This window comes from Abramis brama (assembly GCF_963993115.1).
Source record: "Abramis brama genome assembly, chromosome: 1".
NCBI lineage: Eukaryota > Metazoa > Chordata > Actinopteri > Cypriniformes > Leuciscidae > Abramis > Abramis brama.
This window is the reverse complement of record NC_139963.1, coordinates 33,513,162-33,536,046: the sequence shown is the minus strand read 5'-3', so window position 1 is coordinate 33,536,046 and position 22,885 is coordinate 33,513,162. Positions and strand designations below refer to the sequence as shown.

The window sequence follows — 22,885 nt, the reverse complement described above, 5'->3', positions numbered from 1 at the left end:
TGCTTCAGTAATAATTGGATGGTTTGAACTCTGTAAGAATTTCTTTTTCAGTTGACTCTTATGAAAATATTTTTAAGACCAGCTCTACCTTTTTAATTACCTATTTTAATCGTTCCTTTTTAATCTCTTTCTCGCCATGAATATAGCCGAGGTAGCTGGCATGCCGTTAAACTATAAACAAACTAACTAACTGATGGCACACATCTGTGGTTTGCTAGAAACTGTATTTTACAACAAATATATAAAGTTTGATATCAAGTTTTGTTAAAGCTCGTAATTGGAGCTTGCTTGTTTAACTAGAAGATGATGTGTATCCAACATTGTATCAGTACACATTCAAATTTAGGGGTGGGAATCTCTAGGCACCTCACGATTCGATTACGATTCAGAGGGCTGCGATGCTAAAACTATTATCGATACATCTTTTTTTTGTGTGTGTGACTACTTGGTACTTTTAAAGCAAAGTATTTATAATGACCCATAAAGAATTTACTTCCAATATATTTTATTAATAAAACAAATGGAAGTGATTTGGCAAGTCAACTGTAAGGTTACATTTGCCAGCATATGTCCCAACATTGCAAAGAACCAACAGGAAAAGAAGTGTGTGCCTGTACTAGCAGCATACTTGTAGTAAATGAATACAAACTTCAACATATTCTGAATCTCTAACATAAAATAATAGACTTCTATCCACCTCCTCCTGTTATGTGCAATGAGCAATATAATCCTTCAGACAAAAAAAACAAAAACATTTTGCTTTTGCAAAATCACAAACAGCTTTCATACAAAAAAATATAGAATGATGTACCAGCAGCTCTCAAACAAACATAATGCTTGTGGATTTGCGCATATTCTGAATAATTAGTTGCATACAAAGCTGCTCTTATACACAAATAAATAATAAAGAGTATAAGACTTATCACTTGAAATTGTTGCTGTATACCAAAATCAAAAACAGCATACAAAAAATGTAAATGAACACCTGCAGAGAGCACAGTCAAAATGTAACTTTGTGACTGGCATTGCACACACTGTGACTGGAGGGCAGTACTGTAAACCTACATATACCGTACGTATAACAGATCTGTTTACAGCATATTGATGTGAAAACTAAACAATACAGAAAGCAACTCTCATACAAAATACAAAATAGTCCACAACAGCTTTTAACAAAGAGATTTCGCACTCAGCCATCATGCGTCTCTGTTATGTGCACGCCACAGACTGTCGGGGCACTGCACTTCCGCACTACAGAGTTCCGCCTTTTGTGTTCTGTCAATATAACATTAGAAAAAAGAACATTTAGAAAATCAATTTTTGACATTTGTGCATCGATTCAGAATCATCCACGTCGCATCGCAATGCATCGAAGAATCGATTTTTTTTTTTTTTTTTTCACCCCTATTCAAATTATGTTATGGTGTTGTGACAGCTGCCTTTTCTGGTTCACATGTGGCTGAACTGTGAGAGGGTGCAGAAAAATGCCCTTGAAGTGATCTAATTGGGTATCAGCTGTCCTTCCACGGCAGCCTATATCTTTTCGTGCATCACTTCAAGGTCTTCTAGAGATGGTTGATGCTTTATAGCTGATGAGTAAGAGTCCTTTCTGAGGGTGACCAAACAGCACCGCTGGTTTATTCAAGCTAAAGCTCTGCTTGGGTTTTTTATCACATCACTGTCCTACTGAAACAAATGTGCTCCCAGCCCCCCCACCTATAATGTTGTAGGTCACCTTCAGATTATGTCTGTCAGTCCTTCAAAGATACAGGTACATATTAGTCAAAGTACATATTAGTCCCCTCTATTGAGTAGTCTAAACTTTCAAGATAATTTTGGTTGGCAAGGATTTTCTTCATAAACCACATTAGATTCCCTTTTTGAAGGAAAAAATCTTCTGTACTAATGGTAATTGTTTCTTCAACAGTCGGTATTCCAACTATCAAATGGTGTGGAGCAGAAGGAGATTACAATGTGATGGTGATGGAGCTGCTGGGACCCAGTTTGGAGGATCTCTTTAATTTCTGTTCTCGCAAGTTCAGCCTAAAGACTGTTCTTCTGCTGGCTGACCAGATGGTAAGGCTGTAGACGGGATCACCATATAGGGCTGTCGCGGTAAAGGAATTTCCCTTGTGGTAATTTTGAGTGGCTCAATAGCGCGATAGGCGGTATTATCGCCATTTATTTGGATTTATTTATATTTATTTGTTGCTATATAAATAAGTTTTACGATGTGTTTAGCATGCACAAAATCGAGGACATTTTCAGTAACTAATGTAACCGAAACTAAACAGCGTCTCTGCGCATTGAAATGCATCATTTATGGTAAATACCCTTAAACGTTAAAAGGGCGTTGCGATATTTCGCTTTTCTTGGACACGGCAACCTTTTTAACGAATATATATGACTTGACCCCAAAGCCAGACACAGGTAATCGCATGCGCTCAGTGGATCTCTCTCATTCACTGTCTGTTTAGGCTTAAGTGCAAATCCACGAACCCTCTGTACAAATCACCATGATAAACAGTCTTATCATTATTAACTTATTTAACATTCAATGCACACGAAGTTCAAAACAAGAAGGCTATAGCCTTATGAAAAAAGAAAACGCGAATATCGCGGTTGCTGCGGTTACTTGCATTCCTCTGCGGTTGGCTTGTTAGTAGCGTGGTACTACAATATTGCAGTTATCGCGACAGCCCTTTCACCATAACCGTTGTCCTCTCCACCCTACCTATCTCTTGTTATAGGACACCCAAAATGGGATAATGACTCCAGGAAGTGACACAACAAGCTTTACTGTCATCCTTTCAGCTGTTTTACATAGACAACCAGTGTCCTCTTTCACTTTGTGTTTGACTGAGTATTAAGTGCCAAGAGGCATAATGTGAAAGGGCTGCTTGTTCAGCAGTTGTCATGCCTTCATTGGCTTTATTTGAATTGGTGTGCTAGGTTTGCATGAAGTCTCTCATTCAGTCTTTCGACTTGCTAAACCTGTCCTCTGTTTTGTCATCAGATCAGCCGTATCGAATACATCCACTCCAAGAACTTCATCCACAGAGATGTCAAGCCTGACAACTTCCTTATGGGCCTGGGGAAGAAGGGCAACCTTGTTTACATCATTGACTTTGGCCTGGCCAAGAAGTACAGAGATGCTCGCACCCACCAGCACATCCCTTACCGCGAGAACAAAAACTTGACTGGCACTGCTCGCTACGCTTCCATCAACACCCACTTGGGAATAGGTATCCTAATATGTCTTTTGAAAAAAGTTAAAATAATATTATAATATCTTATTGAAACCTCCTGTACATTCAGACCTGACCTGTCATTACCCTAACATTTACGATCAAGCCACTTCACCTGTTATGGTCAGGCCATCTTAATGACATAGTGTTTATGGGTGTTTTCTTTCACAGAGCAATCCAGACGAGATGACTTGGAGTCTCTTGGCTATGTGCTCATGTACTTCAACCTGGGCTCTCTGCCATGGCAGGGTCTAAAGGCTGCCACAAAGAGACAGAAGTATGAGCGAATCAGTGAGAAGAAAATGTCCACTCCTATTGAAGTCCTGTGCAAAGGATACCCATGTAAGCTTCTGCTTAAACTTATAAGGTTTTAAATATGTTATAAGCTTATGTTATATAAGATTCCTGTTTCAAATAAATACTGTTCTTTTGAACTTTCTTTTCAACAAAGTGTCCTGAAAAAATTCACCATTTCCACACAAATATTAAGCAGCACAATTGTTTTCAACATTGAAAAATACCTCTTTCTTTAAAAAATTGGAAAAAGTGTAGTTGACCTCAAATCTGACAGATTTTTTTAAAAATTACATTTGCCTTTTGTTTGTTTCCAGCTGAGTTTGCCACATACCTCAACTTTTGCCGATCCCTTCGCTTTGACGACAAGCCTGACTACTCTTACCTGAGACAGCTCTTCAGGAACCTTTTCCACCGGCAAGGCTTTTCATACGACTACGTGTTCGACTGGAATATGCTCAAATTTGTGAGTGTCAAATGGGTTGTCTCTGCATGATTGCTGTATTTCTTAAATTGTTCTTGGTTTTTATTGTGGTCTTTTTGACTTAATGCTTTGTGTTGTGCTGTTCAGGGTGCAAACAGAGCGGCAGAAGATCCGGAGAGAGAGCGGAGGGATCGAGAGGAAAGATTGCGGCATGGACGGAATCCTGCTGCCCGTGGCATGATGCCTTCCGGCTCAGGCAGACCCAGAGGCACGCAAGAAGTAGCACCTCCCACACCCCTCACGCCAACCTCACACACAGGTAAGACGTCCACTGTTGTCTGTTGGTGCTTGTTTTTTTTTGGTCTTTTGTGCATGAGGATTGTTTAGATTTGGAGAAAACATCTCCGGTTACCTAAAGTAACCTTGGTTCCCTGAGAGGAGGGAATGAGACACTTCGTCACCTTTAGGTGGCACTGCGGGGTTATCCCTCCTCCTTCGAATCTACTGAAGCTTTATGAAATCTTGCGGGCGAGAATACACCCGCCAATGGCGTTCAAGCGCGTGAAATAGAGGCAGGCTCCACCGCACTATAGGGCGGCGCTGAGTGCCATTGCCTCAGAATCTTGCACTGTAGCAGAGCGCAGACGACTAAGTCTCTGAGATAAGTAACACGACAGCGCACGCAGTGTCTCGTTCCCTCCTCTCAGGGAACCGAGGTTACGTTAGGTAACCGGAGACGTTCCCTTTCGAGTCGGTCTCTTGACACTGCGTCACCGTTAGGTGGCGTTGCGGGGAGCTATAAAATCCCACTGTGTTGATAGCGAAGGTCCAGATTGGCAGCAAGCCAAGCCGTTGACCTAGCTAAAAGAACTCCATTTGCAACGGAGACCTATATGCTCAGCAGCATAGCAGCTATAAGAGCAAGTTGCACAAGCATGGGCTGCTGCAAGCACATTGCAGAGCGGATAATGGTGGGCGTTGGGCCAACGCCTTGTACTGATGTCCGCTGCAGCGGCGATGCCGGTGCTGTCATGAACGTAATACAAGCTTGGTAACACCATGCATATGAAACCCGAAGGCAGCAGAAGTACTGGTGCCATTACGGACAACACATGTATTGCCAGGAACATCCAGGTTATAAACACCGTATAGGCCATAGCAACATGCAAGGTGCCTGATAGCCCACCTGGCATAGGTTTTCCGCATAGGTTACCACCTGTGTGGGAGAAACCATAAATGATGACAGATTCCTTGTCTGTGCTTTACACCATGAATGTGTACAACAGCACTGCGGATAGATATAACCACGAGGGTGACCATTCGCACAGAAGGCGGCAGTGTCTACCTGACCAGCCGGTGTTCAACATAGAAGTCAAGAATTTTTCTTAGCACCAGCGTAAGTAGTGGTATAGCATACGCACACACTTCGTCACAATGCAGCAGCACAGCCACAGCACAGCCAGAGCACTTATCATAGAAGCACTTATCATAGAAGCAATAATGGCGTTCACGCCGTTTCTCAGGGAAACAGGGTTACGACAGTAACCAGAGACATTTCCTTCGAGAACGGTCACTTTATCGTGTCAGCTTGACGCTGCGGGAATAGAAAATCCTGCCTTGTGAGAGGTGAAGATCAGGCCGAAGATACCGGGCTAAGGCTAAACCAATCACAGAGTAGAACCATAGCCAACAGTGTCGTTCCTCTAGGAGTGCTCACAGCTGATAGGCAGGGCCAGACCAATGAGCTGCTCAGCTCGAGTACACCCGAATTTGCATATCAGCTAGAATATCAGGCTGCAATGATTACGGGGCAGCATAACAGCAGTAATCGCATATAAGTATGTACATGAGCACAGCGTCAGCAGCCGTAGCGAGGACAACTGTGAATATGCGCAGTTAGATCGGATTAGCCGGTTGCACTTAAGGATACAGGGCAACAAAACAACAAAAAAACACATCAGTATGTTCATGAGCACAGCGTCAGCGGTGACAACTGTGAGCCCATGTCATAGTCAATAGCAAGACTAGGAGATAAGTGATGTTAATTAATCACCGAAAGCACGAAACTGGCAGGCCATTGCAGGTATAGACCACGGCTCAGCGCTGCTCTAAGGCAGGGCAAGCAACACAGTATTGTCCTGAAGGTTTCCTGTCGTTTGTTCAGACAGACTCGCTCAGCGCTGCTCCTTAAGGGCATCGTCCAAGCAGAAGCGCCGCGGTCCAGGAGGCATCTTGAAGAAAATGTCATACTCGCCGGAACGCTACAGGAGAGCGGCAATCCTTTTGGGCTCCGACCCTGAGGAGTGTGTACGTCAACAGCGAGCTGTCTTCCTGTAGCTGAAGGAAAAGATTTTGCGCGCTTGAACGCCATTGGCGGGCGAATTCTCGTAGAATTCAGTAGATTTGATCTTTTTTTTTTTTTCTCTCATTTGATGTCATCTTAGCTGAAAGGAAGTGGTTAAAGGGTTATAAGCTACTAAGCTCAGCAGGATGTTTGCTAAACATGACTTAAATTTACAAGCGTTTGCTTTATCAAAGTGTGGAGGTACAAACATTTTTCCTACAAGACACTTAAACAGTGACCCTTGCACTGGTCTTCTTAGCATTAGTTAGCAGCCTTTAAGTGTATGGTCTCAATTAGCAGAGCTTCAAGGAGTTAGGTGCAAAAATTCATAGACCCCAACATATGCCACCTTTACCAGAGTCCTAGGAAACTTCAGTTTCTTAAATTCAAAGGCTTATTCTCAGTGGAGCCGTAAGATCAGCACAGTGCAATTTTTCCAGTTTGGTGTAATTTGTGGTTTAGACATTGGAAAACAGAAGGCTTTTTGTTTAGGTTAACATGACCCAATGTGTTTTTTATTAAATTTTTTCCATACTTTTGGTGACACGTCTTCCTCCTTCTCTTTTTGCCAGGAATGGAGCGAGAGAGGAAGGTCAGTATGAGATTGCACCGTGGAGCCCCTGTCAACATTTCCTCCTCTGATCTAACTGGCCGACAGGACACCTCGCGCATGTCCACATCACAGGTACCAACTTTATGACATGAAATACTCACCCACCATTGCCTGTGTGTTTGGCTGCAGTGTCTGTCTCTGGCCCCAGCTCTGCTGCTCTTAAATGGCCCTGTCTTTATTTCTTCGGTTTGGTTAGAAGAGCTTTATAAACAAACTTCTCCTAAATTGTTTTCCTGCAAAGAGGCAAAGGGGATAATGATACAGACTGATAGCCATGAAAGAGTTCTCTATTATGAAAGCACTGAGAGGTGTTTTTGGGCTATATATGCTGTATAGCTTATCTAGAAATCGTTCAACAGTGAAATAGACATTTATGTGAATAGATGTAGAAGACATCTACAAAAAAGTAAGTCAAACTGTAATTTACCTTGATAAATAACCTGGTAGGATTTAAAGATTAAGGAAATAGAAATTCATCTCCATTCCCATTCTACTAAATTTTATTATCATATTAAATATTATTATTTGTATACGTTGTTTTTATTATGAAATATGTCTATTATTGATATTGCTGGGCTCAACAATACTATTTTTTTCTTCTAGTTATTATTATTATTATTATTATGGGGGTTTTTTATGATTGTAAAAAAAAAAAAAAAGATTTCCAAATTTTTTTTTGTTGTAATAAGATTTTTTCCCCAGCTATATATGTAAAAAAAAAAAAAAAGTACTGCTAAAACTTCATAAGTGTTTTTGAAAATTATTCAGTGAAAAATTTGCCAGTTTAAAAAATGTTGCGTTGCTGACATATTTACATCAGTTAAATTTGCAAAACAACATTGTTCAAAACATCACAGAACACCAAAATTTTACATTTGCAAAGCATCTGACGTACATAAATTAAAATTGCAAGGATGGTTGAAACTCAAGCACTGGGCCATTGGGCCATCCTTGTTGTTGAGCCCTGTATTGTGTAACCAACCACTGCCACATATTTCAGGTCTTATTTGCATAGAGTTGTTTTAAAACTTGTCACACATTCTTGACATGCTGCACAGAGTCTTTATTCTGTCTATAGAGTCTCTGGTATATTTGAATATTTGCTATGTTAACGCTTTTTTAAGATCCGCATTTTTGCGTTTTACTACGTTGTTGATTTTCTTCACAAATATGTTTCCCCCCTCCACCCACCCACCCACTTCAGAATAGCATTCCCTATGATCACCACGGCAAGTAGATGCTCGCCATGTTCTGGTATGAGAGGCAGCATTGGGTGAGTGACAGTTGGGTACAATGGCTTTTTTTTCCTTTTTTTTTTAACCTTCCCTGCATTGAGTAATATGCTCCCTGTCCCACATCACTGCTGTACGGCTGTTATGCAGCACATCACTCACACAGAATGAAGAGAGAATTCACTACTTCATTCCCAAATGTAATTCAGATGAAACAGGCAGATCTTTAGCAAATGCTGTTTAAGTGTCTCATTGAAAAATAACATGGTGTTATTCAAAAATGAGCCAAATTTGGGCACCAGAAGTAAAATCCCTGTTCATTTTCTCAATAGAGAAACATAAATCTACCATCAGTTCTGAGATCCTCTTGTGAATATTATCAAAAGAATGTTGTGCAAACATTGTTGAAGATTAGCACCCAGGCGGTCACTTTCTGATATTACACAAGTTTCTGCACAAAAAAAAAGCTTTCTTCAGGATAACTGAGGATAACTTCATTGACTTCTATTCAAACAAAATATTGTTTAGGATTTTTGGTATTTTGCTTTCACCAAATATTGTTTTTATGTCTCAGTAGTTTTATATTGTTCATTCATTTTACATTACAAACTCTCTCTCCACCTCCTTACACTTGTATTTTGAGTGTGATTCATTGGCCAAAAAATAAAGAACAAAATAGTTAAAGATGTCTTTGACCGATGTTAGTATTATTATTGTTTTTATTTGTATAGCTATCACCATAAAATCGTTATTGTGATTTATTTTGTGCACGATAAAAGTGTAGTAAAAAATCTTGTATCGTGGCAGACCTGGTTCTTCTCGAAGCTGGTTGATTGGTTTGGTTTGCAGCTTAGACTCGCAATTGAGGAATTTGTTTGAGATGACTATAGGGAAAATGAATGGGAAAAATGCTTCTGGGAACCAGGGCCATTGAAAAAGTGGGCGATCACTGTTCTACACCGAAACCACTAGTATTCATAGCTGGGATGCTTGCGTACTTGATTCCGGCTTCATCCCGGTTAGCGGTTTATGACCTCACGCCCCAGTCTAATGACTCGAATGGTATTTTTAATCCTTGCAGAGAAAGTAATTCATAACACCAGATGATGTGATGCGTTACTCACAGATGGACAGTACTGTGATCCTCAGAGCCATTTTTAACTGAACTGAACTGTTGGGCTGTTGCTTTTTTTTTTTTTTTACAAAAAATGTGCCAAAGCTTCAGTCTCTGATGCTCCAGAAATATTTCCCTGCTGGAAAAAAACCCTTGATGGGTTTGAGTATGCAATTGCACTATTATCCTCCCTTTTAGTCACGTAAATGTCTGGCTGAGATATCTCCATACCCCGGTGCTCAAATTTGATCAGATCAAGAGTTATAAGAGCTTTCATTTTGTGCAAAAGTACTAAATTCCCATATGCACGTATGCCCACAAGCCCATAAGTCCCCACTTTCCTGAACAACTGCTAGCAGCCTACACATGATCACCATGTACTCAGCTGTATTTAGAAAACCCAATAATTGATTATTTTAATCTGGTGTTTGGAGCGCTGATCAAAAATCAGTCGCTGAAGCAGAAAGGAAGCACAAATGCCATGCAGCAGAGCGCTGTTGATTGTGTGCTGTGCAGCGCTCTCTGCCTGTGACTGTGTGTTTCTACACTCAACTCTGTGATGTGTCAGTAACCTCTAGTTGCCTGGGTGTGGATGCCTCTCTCTGTCTCACTCTTTTAACCCCCAGTGCTCGTCTCTGGCATGCAGTGTGACCATCCAGACTGTGCTCCTGTGCCCACATATCAATGCAGCTTTATACTTACAAGCCTTTTTGCTTTCAATTGTTTGTAAAAAAAGTGTAAAACTGCTGCTCATGACCTCAGTTTACAGAAAACTGCCACCACTTCATTTATTGTTTGTGCCCTGTAGTGTTGTGACGGTACCAAAATGTCAGTATTCGGTACCAATACCAGTGAAAATCCACGGTTCTTGGTACCAATTTCGGTACCAAAGGGCTAGAAATCAATAAATTATTTGCTGATACTTCCTCGTCATCATGGAGAGCGCAGTTCGCACTGCTTAAGATAGTCGATCTCCAAATGTGAATGAACTTACTCTGAATTTTAGTATTGTTTTTATATGAGGATCCTTTTTCAAATACAAGGTCAATATTGATTTTCACTAACGACAAAACAACAAATTGTTTGTAAAAAAGTGTAAAACTGCTGCTCATGACCTCAGTTTACAGAAAACTGCCACCACTTCATTTATTGTTTGTGCCCTGAATGAAATGTTCACTTGTAGTCTCAGATTTGCTGAACGGCTCACCTCTGCAGCTCTTTTGTTCCCTCTGTAATGTCAGAGACCGATTCTCCCCCGCCCTTTTGAGAGCAACCATCACATGATTGGCCCCAGAGTCCTGGTGGGCCCCCTGCACTGCCATGCATTTGACGAAGGATCATGAAAAATGTATCGCCACCTAATTAATCACCTCAGATTTTATCCTCAAGACACAATTAGCTGTCGCCCCTCCCCCATTCGTGAAATTGCCCGCCATTTGTGTTCTCCAGCGGAAATCAACAATACAAGTGTATTGTTTTTCCCCTCCTTTGTGTTTGGTGTTATAAACCTTGTTCCCCCCCACTCCTGCCATATGCCCTCTGCTGGGGCAGGCCATGGGGGAGCTCAGAGGATGGCCCCCGGACCACCTAAAATATTTAGGACTCGGACAGTTAAACCCCCGTAAGAACTAGCGATGCACCAAACTAATTTACAGTTGAAGGCTGAAATCGTTGAACAAAACAATGGTTCAATTATCTTGTGCACACAGCATGGATAAGCTACAATATGAAAACATGTTATCTTGGGCTGGGGTTGACGATATTGATTTCTCGTTTTTAATTGATCGTCATTTTAATGAACCGAGATGTTTTAGTCCTTGCTATTTTTTTAGTTGATGCATAAACACTAAATTAGCCTAATTGTAGCACACCTACCATCCAATAATTGCAAGCTTTGTTACTGCTGATATGAAACAAAGTCAGAGCTTTTGAATGGTCAATTTTATAACAAAATTCAAACAAATGTCGTTTTGACGCTCTTTAATGTTGAGTGACAGATTGCTGTATCCAGTGTTGAGTGTTGATTTATTAAATAAATGTTATTATTAAATAAACTTTAATTTGGGTTTCAGTTTTTGGCAGAATTTTCGTTAAATTCATTTTGGTGCATCACTAGTAAGAACTGTATATTTTTGCGAAGTTAAATTGACCCAGGCTTAGTGTTGTCGAGCAAAACTGGAAAACAAATCTGATTACAACCTTTAATCCCAAGGGCACAAAGCTAAAATTCATGATGAAACTGAAAGCATGACATCATGAATCTGAAAATGGTGATTCTGAGCACTGAATTTACACCTGGCATTAAGTGAAATCTGTCTCTGAAATTTTAAAAAATAAAAGTATTGTGCATGTTTTAAGTGCACTTTTTATTTTTGCTTACAAGTCATATATATAATCAGCAAAGTTTTAAACTTTTGTTTCAGTGCTGTGGTTGATTGACATGTGAATAGGCGGTCCTTTGAGGTTGCGCACGATTCTGATCTTTATACCAGACTGTAAACGGGGGGTCTCAGAGCCGTGATTTTAAGTCAGTGGTATCCTACACATTCCCATGACATAGACTGAGATGACTCATGGGAATAGGGGAACAATGGCTAATACTATGTTCACACAGCAGAATGATATAGTTGTCAGTCCTGTTTGCAGTGTTAAATATGATTCATTCATGCACAGCTTATGAAAGAAAGTGAATTTTATATTCTATAACCAAATACTATCTTAAATATGGACAATCTGAAATATTTGTACGGCACAACCAAATTCATAGAGCTTTTTAAGTTGATATGCTGTATGAACAGAACCACAGTTGACCGCTAATGTCATATTATTGACTTGAAGTACACTGCCTTTTTCTTTTGTAAAGAAATTTCAAACTTTTATTCAGCAAGGACTCAAGGAAAATGTATCAAAAGTGACACTAAAGGAATTTATATTGTTCCCAAAAAATTATATTTCAAATAAATGCTGTCGTTCATCGAAGAATACTGATAAAACAAAATATCATGCTGCACAACTATTTTAAACATTGATGATAATGTTTCTTGAGCACCACGTTTGAACAGTAGTGTATCTGATTCAAGTTCAATTTCTTTATTTACTATTATTATCTGTTGCTGTGGTTACAGGCATTATTCAAGAGTTAGAGAAGGGATTTGGTGTGACGCCCATAAAGACGTCAAGTCTTTTTGACATCACGCCAAAAACAGTTGTCACTCCCAAACACTGACTGTGTGAACAGCCTAATTTTTTTAATTGGGCTGTTAAAAAAAAAAAGTCTCAGGAAGCTACTGAGATATTCTCGGCAGCAGTTTGCTTTTGCATCATGTGGCGCTTCTAAACTGACGTGTCTGTCTCTCCTCTCCACCCCCAGGCTCTTTCTCGCGTCACCCCAAGCGGCCTGCAGTCTGCCGTACCTCGATGAGACCCTCCACACGCCTCAAGAGCAGACCAACCACGGCCCTGATCTGCACTAGGGCTTCTCCAGCAGCCTCTAACCATGTGAAATCAACCTCAGCAAATCAAATCGAAACAGAGACTTCATTTCCTCCTTCCTCTTAATGCAATTAAACACACTTGAGAGTCACACAAAACTTGAGAGATGGACAGTTTTTGGTTTTCTTTTCTTCTTTTGTCACATACACCACAAACATTTCCTCACATCCACACCTACTCTAACTCCAAAAAGGCACATCAGTTGTGCTTGTTAACATCACTTTCTGCCAGACAATCGCTGGCAAGGTGGGAGGGGCGGGGGGCGTGATTCTCAGTCATCGCTGCCTTTGGCCCTCTGACACACACCAGGAGGAGAGGGCCGTCCAGAGGCCTCTTGGCAAAGCAGAGCGTCTTGGCTAAAGCCATGTATAATGGCTCTGATAGTGTGGCTCACCCTCTCCTGTTGCAAAAAAAATTACTTTTACACAGCTTGGAATGCAGCTGTACTGATAGCCATTGACGTTTTGCTTACCGTAACATTTTATTTTTGTCTTCTTGTTTATGTACAACAGAGATTAAATTGATTTCACACTGGCTACAGTCTTTTGCAGATGAATCTTATCTTTTTGTTCATTTAACAGCGTTAAGCTTAATTAAACGTGCATTGAATTGAATAGAATTGTTTGAAAGCCTGTTCGTTAATGTGGCAGGATGAAGACAGTGTCACTTTTATGTCTTTTTTTGTAGTTTATTATGCGGAAGGCCAGGTGGAGAATCATACAGCAATGGTTCGAATAGTTGTTCCCACAGTACCACCTTTATACCGACACAGCTTTTTAGATTATTTTTAATTTTCTTTGCACCAAGCAACCTGGCCCTCTTTATCAACTCTAGTTTTGGTCTTCTTTTTTTTTTTTTTTATCGCATTCCCTTAAGCTTTTCTTTTGTTTCTCAAAAGCTGTGAAATGCCTGTATTGTAGAGTTGTTGATGTTATTAATGTTGCTGTTTGTTTCTTTTTTTTACCCCCTGAACTGAGCTTAGTGCTTTTACAGTAACACAGGCACACGTGGTTGGGACAAGACTGTTGGACAGTGTCACGAAAATATATTTATAGCAGATTAGGAAGTCTAATAATGAGAAAAGGGCTTCGTTTTTCTAACCAGAGGGTATAAACTTAGAAAAACTCCTGGTAATCTGACAGGTTTTGGGAATATGTTGAAACAAACTGGCACTTTTTCTTTTCACTTTTGTGTTTGGTTTTGGAATGCCAGCTTGTCTCAATGAGAGAACACCAGCCATCATTTAAGCCATGCCTGATTTCTTTTTGATTTTCTTTTGACTGAAACTTTTTAACAGTTGAGATGCAGGTTTTTGTTTTTCTTCAACTTTATTTACTGAGTATTACCAATGCTTTTAGTACTACTTTTCCCTCGTTTCAGAAGTGTGGTCCCTTGACTTACTGGTGCTATAAGTCACGGAGGACATGGAAGGTGAGCTTGCCTGTCCATATCATTCAGCATAGTAGAGCGTAGGCTTTTTCTGTAGTCATGGGGTGGGGGGTCTAGTGGTGAAACTCTGAAAATTCTGTTGTCATGTATATAGGATGTTTCTAGTGATGGCAAAGTACCATTTTTTTCATAGCCACTGTCTGTGTGTGTGTATCGTGAGTTTGGGGAAAAGGCTAGTGCTTAGAGAGGTGAGAGGGACTTTGTTCCGTTCTAGATTTGATAAGTTAGTAATTTTCTCTCCACTGGTGGTCTCACAGAAACAGCCGCTCCAGTACTGGTGGTGTTTAAATGTAGGCACAAGTACACTTTGTCGGGATCGAGCTATTATGGATTTCTCTATTTCATTTTTCTGGTTCATTCTACACACGACTGCTTGGCCAGTCCTTCTGCATCACACTGTGCTGTATCAGGTGGAATTATAGAAATCTTCCTTCCCTGGAAGATTTTTTTTCCTCATTTGTATTGCCACTGTATTTGTGTATTTTAAAATGTGTAAATAAATTAAGTACTTGTAAGTTGTATTTGTTTTTCTTACTCTCCCCCTATTAAAAATGTTAATGTTCCCGCTCTCATGTCGTTCCCAACGACTTTTGTTCGTCTTCGAAACATAAATTAAGATATTTATAATAAAACCTGGGAAATTGAGTGTGTAAAACAAACGTTAAACACTTCAAAAAGTTAATAAAGAGATAGCACAAGTGAACCTTATGATTCGAGCAGTTGTGCGTGATCGATTGATCAGCGAACATAGAGCTTCAGACGTATCTAAAAGTTGTGGTGGTATAACTTACGTAGACTTTAATGGCGGGGCAAAAATCCATTAGGTTTTATTAAAAATATCAACGTATTTCGACGATGAACGAAAGCCTTATGAGTTCAGAAGGACATGAGGGAGAGTAAATGATTAGTGTCGCTATAAAATGGTTAAGCGGTAAAAAATGGCATTGTACAGTAGGCTAGGCTAACTGTTACATGGCTCGTTTTGCCCGTGAAGAAATATTTGAAGACAACTGACGTGTATTCAACATTTATTGAGCAGATTTGGGTTTATGTTTTCAGCAGACAGAGGAGAGGTCATTATCAAATAATGCAGTCATTCTTAAATTTAAACTAATGAAGAAAAAAAAAGAAGAAAAAATACAAAATATTTCCCAGCCTGACTCAGATAGGCACAGTGGAAGGGCAGTTTGACAGATTCTGGGGTTACTGAGTCTAAATTTCTCATAGCTGCACTGAAGATGTATTATTATTTTTATTTTTTTTAATTACAAATATTCAATCTGGTAAGTAGTTTAACCAGTAGTGGATCTGATGCTGGTGTAAAATTAGAACTAATGCCACTAGGCAGTGCTGTCAAACCTCATTTCTATTACAACAAAACAGTGGGACACACTGCATGCTTTTCTGTCATCATTTTCTAAAAATAAAAGAAACAATTTAAGTACTTTGAGTACTTTTCATTTAGGTTTTCATTCATTTTTGGTGAATATTAAAAATAAATAATTTGTTGAGATTAAACTATTGAACAGCTCAGGTTTGTTAGACATTCAGAGTAGGAGAAAAAACAGGTAAATGCAAATATTGCTAAAGGACTCTTCAAATGAAGTCATAAATTCAGAGATACCTGCTCTCTACTTCACTACGCTGACAATCTCAGCATAGCAGTGACAAGTTAAAAGTACAGTGTCAGAAAAGGAATTCACAGTACAATCTTATACTGGCTAATACAATGATATTGAACTAACATAAGCTTTTCAGCGGACCTGTTTCTGTCCTTTGACATTGAGACATACAAAAGAATAATAGGTGAAGTGGCAGGTGCCAATCCAGCAGGATTACAGTATCTTTCTATCTGGAATGTTCTAATAATACTAAAGGAATATAACAGTACTGATCTTTATGCTGGAAATCATGGCATTTTCAGATGTCTACTTAAGCCAGTTGACCGTACTGCTCACAATGCACAAAAACAAAGCAGTTCACATATTGCATGAGGTCCCAAAGTATAACTGTTTAGAGATGGGGACATACTATTACAAAAGCGTTTTGTGTGAGAAGTGGAAAGTTCAGATACCTGATGTCTCTCCTGATATCTATGAGTATGATAAGACTTTATGTTCCTGTGATAGCGGTCTACTTGAGTTTTGTGATGATGTGATGTTTTCTTAGTCAAAGGCGCTGTAATGATATTTAAGTCACCATAAAATCAAAACAAAAGATTTCTCTTTTTTTATGGAATATTGCAGTATTTATTATTAATGGTTTATCCGTGCACATTTTTGAACATTTTTTTAAATGTCCCTACCTCTTTCTCAAACCGTGCAGTTTTGGTGTAACCATGGTGACCAGGCAATATTCAAGTATTGCGTAAATTTAAAAGGGGCAATTAAAAGCTTGACTCATATTTACTATGTTCCTGGTCCTTTTTTGTTCCTTTCGCTTTTTGTTCTTCTAGAACTTTCAGCTGTGTAAGCCAAAATTGCAAACGTTTTGCACCCCTCCAAACTCATGAAAGCTGCTCTTCCAAGTTAATCTATCACACTCTCAGTGTCCGGTTTGTCATTTATGGACTGATTGACCGGCAGAAAGCGCTTTCAAACGTATTCCGATTGGCTAAAAAAAGCGTCTGAACGGAGCCATTTTTTTTTCTTTTACTGTTTATGTCTGTCACAGAGATCGTTGTGATATCTCAGTAGTCATTTCAGTAGATAAAATAATTTTCTCCAAACCATTCCATAAGAAAATAGCTTACAGCACCTTTAACCTAGTAAACGTAGGTGTAAGTCAAAGAAATGTCTGTGGTTTTGAGCTACAGACGTAGAGAGAGTGGCTTGTCCAGATCTCTGTGTGGCAGTGCAAATGCGATATTTTGAACAGCATGAGTGCAGTGTAGGCCTCTATTATTGATTAAATATTCATCTGTCACAGCACACACATTAGGATATCACACCAGACTACACAGTGACACACATTAACACTGCAACTCTCAATCTCCAACCTTTTCGTAAGCAGAAAAGGGCAAAGTCTTGATATCCTTCAGAGGTCAGATTCTGGACTAGAGGTGACGTTCATCTTCTGCCCATCTTTAACTTTAAGAAATGTTTCCACTTCTGTTGAATCCTCCACAACACTCTCAGGTCTCGGATCACCCAAATTCTTTGGCTTTTCTGAGTTTCCACTGGTCTTGTGTGGCTCCTCTATGGGTGGCGTACAGGAGTGATTCTTTGCCTTGACTGTCTCTCCAGCCTCCACTGCAGCCTCTGGTGCCTCGGGCTTCTTTTTTATGAACAGGAAGTTGCATATGGCCAGCACTAAAGCTGACAACACAACCTCAATCCCAGCCAGCAGGAAGACATACATGTAATTCTTAGTGAAGTCCAAAAGGCGCCCTTAACAAAGTGAGAACAAGGTTTCAATGGCATTCAAAGACTCTTAATAGATTACAGTAAGTGTATCAAGGTTTAATGATTAGGGGTGTTTAAAACATGACATGCATAACATAACTGACTAGTTGGTGAGTTGTCAGCTTTTGTTAAGGCTGATTTAGTGCACAAAACTTTTAGTCCACATAAAAAAATAATTCTAAAAAATTAGAAATTGTCTTATATAAATAATTTATATAAGATATATATGATCAGAAATACAGTAAAAACAGTGATATTGTGAAATATAGTTTTTTTAATATCTTATATATATATATATATATATATATATATATATATATATATAGCCATATAATTAGCTTTTTAGCTAATCAAATTATTTCGAAAAACTAAATTCACATATAAAGTAACACATTTTATATTTCTCACCCTGCTTTAGTTTAAGAGGAAGCTAACCTACAGTATCAGCCATTTTTAGTTTAAAATGAAATTTCAACACTTACCAGCAGATGGAGGTCCAACCAGCACAGCAATGGCTTCAAACAGGAGAACTAAACCAATGGCGCTTGAGAACTTCTCTGTACCCACAACAGCCATGAGGACCTCAAACTGCAAAGCACCAACCATGCCATAAGAGATGCCGAAAAAGATGCAGAACACCACCAGAGAGGAGTAGTCTTTAGACAAGGAGCCCACAAGATCTGTGATGCCATTGAATAAGACAGCAAAACTGAATAGGTAGACGCAGCGAGGACGAACCCACGAGAGTCCTGCGATGATGCCACACGTGGGCCGTGCAAAAATGTCAACGAAACCCAGAATGGTAAGCAGTAGGGCGGATTTCGTGTCCTCGTTTCCCAGCTCTTTGGCATAGCTCACCACAAACACTGGAGGCACAAACAAACCAAGCACCATAATGGAGGCAGCGACGGTGTAAATGACAAAGCCCCGGTCTCTGAAAACACTGAAGTCCAGCATCTTGGGTTTGGGTTTTGGTTTCTTGTCGCCATCATCCGGTGTGTTTTCAACTCCAGGGGTCTCTGACATCTTTGGTGGGAGTAAAGGCCTCATTAAAGCTCCACAAGCACAGCAGTTCAGCAGTATCCCTCCCAAGATGAGGAAGCCCCCTCTCCAGCCATATTCATACTGAAGGATCTGCCCCAGAGGGGACAGACAACACAGAGCCACCGGACTCCCAGCCGCTGCCAGGCCGTTAGCCAGCGGACGCTTCTCACTGAAATATCGATTCAGCATAATGAGTGACGGCTGAAAGTTCAGAGCCAGTCCAAGACCTGGAATCAGAGGATAGAAATGTTTACATGTCACTGGATAGACATCAGTCACTCAATAACGAAGTAAATTAAGTACCTGTAATGACTCCTATACACAAGTAAATGTGGATGATGCTCGTGGCAAATGATGCCAAGATCATTCCCAAAGATGCAAAGAGGCCGCCCACCAACATCACTGGACGACACCCAAATCGATTCACTAAAATGCTGCATAAAGGCCCTGCGAAGAGTAATTATGTACATCTGAACTGTCTGAATCTGGTTTGAAATAATTTACAAGACATTAATGGGATAGTTCACCCAAAAAAGATGCTGTTCCAAACATGGAACACAAAAGAAGATATTTTGAAGAAATGTGTTTTTTGTCCATACGGTGAAAGTCAACGGGATCCAGTCTTGTTTTATATACGCATTTGCCTTTCATTACATGGACAAAAACAGTTCAGACATTCTGTTCCCATGAAGAAAGTCATACAGGTTTGAAATGAAATGAAGGTGAGTAAATAATGACAGGATTTTCATTTTTGGGTCAACTATTCCTTTAAGACTTTGTTTGATTGGTGGTGAAGAACATACCAGTGCCATAAAGCATAGCCAATAGGATGGAGGAGATCCAGGCTGTGTCACTGTAGCCCACCCCAAACTCTCTAATCAGCTCCTTGAAGAAAACGCTGACGGCCTTTGGAAAGGCGTAGGAGAAACCTGTAATGATGAAGCAACCAAAAAGCACAGCCCAACCCCAGCCACCATCAGGGGCCTTCACTCTACAACCTCCGTCATCCAGTGCCACGCCACCCATGATGCTCTACTGCTCTGTGGAAAGATCAGACAACCACACACATGTTCTTAGGGGAATAAGTTGTAGTATGCAAGTCAATAATAATGCCTTCAAGACCCTATACCAGAAATCCCATTCAGTCAAATGACAAAGCAGACGAGTTGTGTCGTGTCTTCTGCTGCCTCTGTGAAGAATCACTCTCGAAGTCTTGGGTTTTGATGCCAGAAGACATCAGAGATATAAAGTCTGCAGAGCAACTATAGTCTGTCTTTGCACACACTCTTATATACAGTTTTCCATATGCTCTCCCTTAAGGCGTGGCCAGTATATTTCTAACATGCCACTATTGTTTATCAACATTTTAACATTTTTGGCTATGACTCCAGTCTGTTTAGGCCCCAACCTATTAAGTGGAACAAGAAGTCTCAGCTCATCCCATATTTTCTCTAATGTCAAAACGAGAGGCTCAGCTCAGCATATTGGAGCACATTCCATTCTCTTACTGTCAAATACATGACTATAATATAGTTAACATAAATCCCATTGATTATAGGCCTACTTCATTATACTTTATTTAAAAAAAAATCTGATTAACAGAAATATTCCACATAAGGGCAACCTTGCAGTAATAAAATGTTTTGTACAGGTCTCACAACGCTGTTAATAAAATGCACAGGTCATATTTTCACACCAAAAAAAGAATTTGATGTAAAAAATAATAATTTCACTATTTCACTATGCAAACATCTTAATGGCTTTATTCTTTCTTCTGAAATTCCACTGAAAGGGACCAACAAAATATTCATCCACACATAGACCTCTATATGCACTGAATTAATAATAAATTATAAATGTGTTCAGCATTCTGCAACAATTATTTTTCGGATTATGTCTGAGCAGCATATATTAAAATGTAGCGCACCCTGATAGCACATGTACATCACGGAGACGTCTATTTGATGTGCGAGTTTACAACTGGAAGATTTTTTTTTTAGAGTGTTTGCTCATCTGCAATTATATCTATAGGATGTTTCCTGTCAGATGTCTAATAGACGTTTAGAAAATGTCTTTAAGATGCTTATGATTTAGAATGTATGTGAAACTGATCTTAAAGACGTCTATCAGATGTTAGTAAACAGCAGATGCTTTCCAAATGAAGTGATCTTTAACAGACATCATGCAGACGTACGTGTAGGCTACTGTGTACACGCATGTATTTATGATAGCCTACTATAAGCGGGGCAGCCGGTCTCGGAGCCCTCCAGCTCTACAGCGCCACATCAAATTTCCAATGTAAATGTGGTGAAAATGGAACTGCAGCGTGCTCTCATAGAAAGCCATTGGGGCAGATGTCTGGCAGCCACGCTTACTTTAACATGACCTAACGTAAACCTCGCTCCAGAACAAGACTGAATGACAAATGGTTGGGCAGTTATCAACTATCAAGCGAAAAACGCGTTCGGCAGCCAATCGCTTTAAGGTTCGGGATGTGACATCTGTCTTGAGAGTTTCAAAATATGCAAATTATACCGGAGTTTATGCTGGATGTAAATCATTTTGTTTACAAATTAGACGCTTTGCAGTTGTTATATATATGTTAAATATTTCACTTTGTCTGTTGGGGCAGTGTGAACAGTTATTTTTCATACTTCTAAATCCAACTGCCAACTTGTTTGTTGGCGTTTGTCTGTGCGGTGCTTTGGTGCGCCGTAATTATGACATTCTGTGCGTCTGTCAATCATCATTGGAGCGCCACCCTCAGGCTGAATAACGCAAGGACATCAGAATTCTGCCAAAGGTGCGTCTGATGTGTTCAGCGATTAATTAGAATATAAAGCTTACTAAATGTTAATCATAAACTAGTGCTAAGACTCAGAATCTGCCCTACCCAAATTTATGGCCAGGTGCCCTACTAGGCCTACTGAAAAATGAATTAGAGAAAATGTTATTATGACTTTTTATGACATTTTTATTATGTCTTGCATATAATGATAAAAAGTAGACTATCATTTATTAGGTTATCTCGATGAGTGATGCATCTCTGAGCTTCTTTGTATATTTAAAATGTATGTAGCCTATAATTTTTGTGTCTTTTTCTTTCTTTCTTTTTTACAGTGATGACTAACACTATATTGCCACAGCTTTATTGTTCAGAATATTCCTCGATTCGGCTCTAATGAACTGCCTGTCTACGCGTCTGCGCGTCTGCACTCACCTGGTTAAAATGGTATCTTAAATGCCCTTCCTCGTCACGCACAATGTAAGATGCGCAATAGCGGCACTTTTACTTGGTCCGACGCATTTCTGTAAAACAAGCCTCTAATAACTTAATATTGTATCCAAATCAGCTAGTATAACACTATTCTTTGTTTTAAACATTGGATGCCTTTTCACAACGTCAGTGTTCCGTAATTCTTAGCTACGTATTTCCGAGTCACCTGTTACGTTTGTAGGCTATTTGGGGAATATCAAGGGATGCTGCATGGATGCGGGACAGGCTCTTGCGCAGTCCACATTTATAATGAGATGCAAGGATATTTAAGTTCATAAATACCCAGTACATCATTTATCATGCATGATATCTATATCTACAATAGCCTTATTATGAAGTGAGGCTTTATGTGCAATGTCGATTTTTTAATAATCAATATAGCCTACATATGCAGATTTAAATTTCATATCACATCAGCTCCGCTTCATTAACCTACATCAAATTAACATTTCAACGAGGTCCTACAAGATCTGTGCAAATGTTTATCTTTATCTGAAGAGGCTAATTAACAGCCTTTAGCACTAAAACATGTTTATCCAAATCCTTTAATTGCCATAATATGTTTCCTGGATATAAACGAAGTGTAAATGGTACTTACTAAACAAATGATTCTCTTCCACCTTCAGATTTGAGTTCTGATCACCGGAACAATAAGAAGGAGAAACGCGACTAGGCGGTGTGCTGTGGACTGGGTCCTAGAGTCTGCTGTTGTCATGTTCACCTAATCGTGCGTGTGATGTAAGCATTTCTGCGTCTTGTGCAACTGTGTAAAAATAACCTGGCCATATCTAAGGTTCCGTATTTTGTAAAATATTAAAGTTGCAGAACAAGAAATAGTCCTATGAGTGTAAACTGGAAATTTAAATCTGAAATGTTCACTTTGTTCTCTCAAAAATTATATTGGAGCAGCTTTAAATCAAAATAGACGATTTTTATTTTTATGGATTAGG

At 39.6% G+C, this 22,885-nt stretch overlaps 2 protein-coding genes across 4 annotated transcripts in view; one reads left to right on the top strand and one right to left on the bottom strand.

The window, feature by feature from the left end:
* Window positions 1-14,725, top strand: part of csnk1da (casein kinase 1, delta a) — a 30,750-nt gene extending 16,025 nt beyond the window's left edge. Inside the window, exons 3-10 of one of the 2 annotated variants that reach the window (XM_084127572.1) lie at window positions 1,928-2,076; window positions 3,017-3,245; window positions 3,420-3,590; window positions 3,860-4,008; window positions 4,114-4,285; window positions 6,883-6,995; window positions 8,128-8,196; window positions 12,640-14,725. In XM_084127572.1, coding sequence (XP_083983698.1) covers window positions 1,928-2,076; window positions 3,017-3,245; window positions 3,420-3,590; window positions 3,860-4,008; window positions 4,114-4,285; window positions 6,883-6,995; window positions 8,128-8,160 — 1,016 coding nt within the window. In that variant the 3' untranslated portion in view covers window positions 8,161-8,196; window positions 12,640-14,725. The remainder of the gene's footprint in view (window positions 1-1,927; window positions 2,077-3,016; window positions 3,246-3,419; window positions 3,591-3,859; window positions 4,009-4,113; window positions 4,286-6,882; window positions 6,996-8,127; window positions 8,197-12,639) is intronic. The other variant, XM_084127571.1, reaches the window with a different exon arrangement.
* A 496-nt stretch (window positions 14,726-15,221) lies between these two features.
* slc16a3a (solute carrier family 16 member 3a) lies at window positions 15,222-22,668 on the bottom strand. Of its 2 annotated transcripts, XM_084127536.1 has the most exons (6): window positions 22,534-22,668; window positions 21,879-21,967; window positions 19,462-19,698; window positions 18,962-19,105; window positions 18,097-18,885; window positions 15,474-17,599 (listed from the first exon to the last, which is right to left on the bottom strand). In XM_084127536.1, exons 3-6 carry the CDS (start codon window positions 19,682-19,684, stop codon window positions 17,247-17,249), a joined length of 1,509 nt encoding a protein of 502 aa, XP_083983662.1. In that variant the 5' UTR covers window positions 19,685-19,698; window positions 21,879-21,967; window positions 22,534-22,668; the 3' UTR covers window positions 15,474-17,246. The 2 variants fall into 2 exon arrangements, with proteins under 2 accessions (XP_083983661.1, XP_083983662.1); XM_084127535.1 differs by lacking the exon at window positions 21,879-21,967 and having other exon boundaries at window positions 15,222-17,599; window positions 22,534-22,654.
* Between the last annotated feature and the right edge of the window lie 217 nt (window positions 22,669-22,885).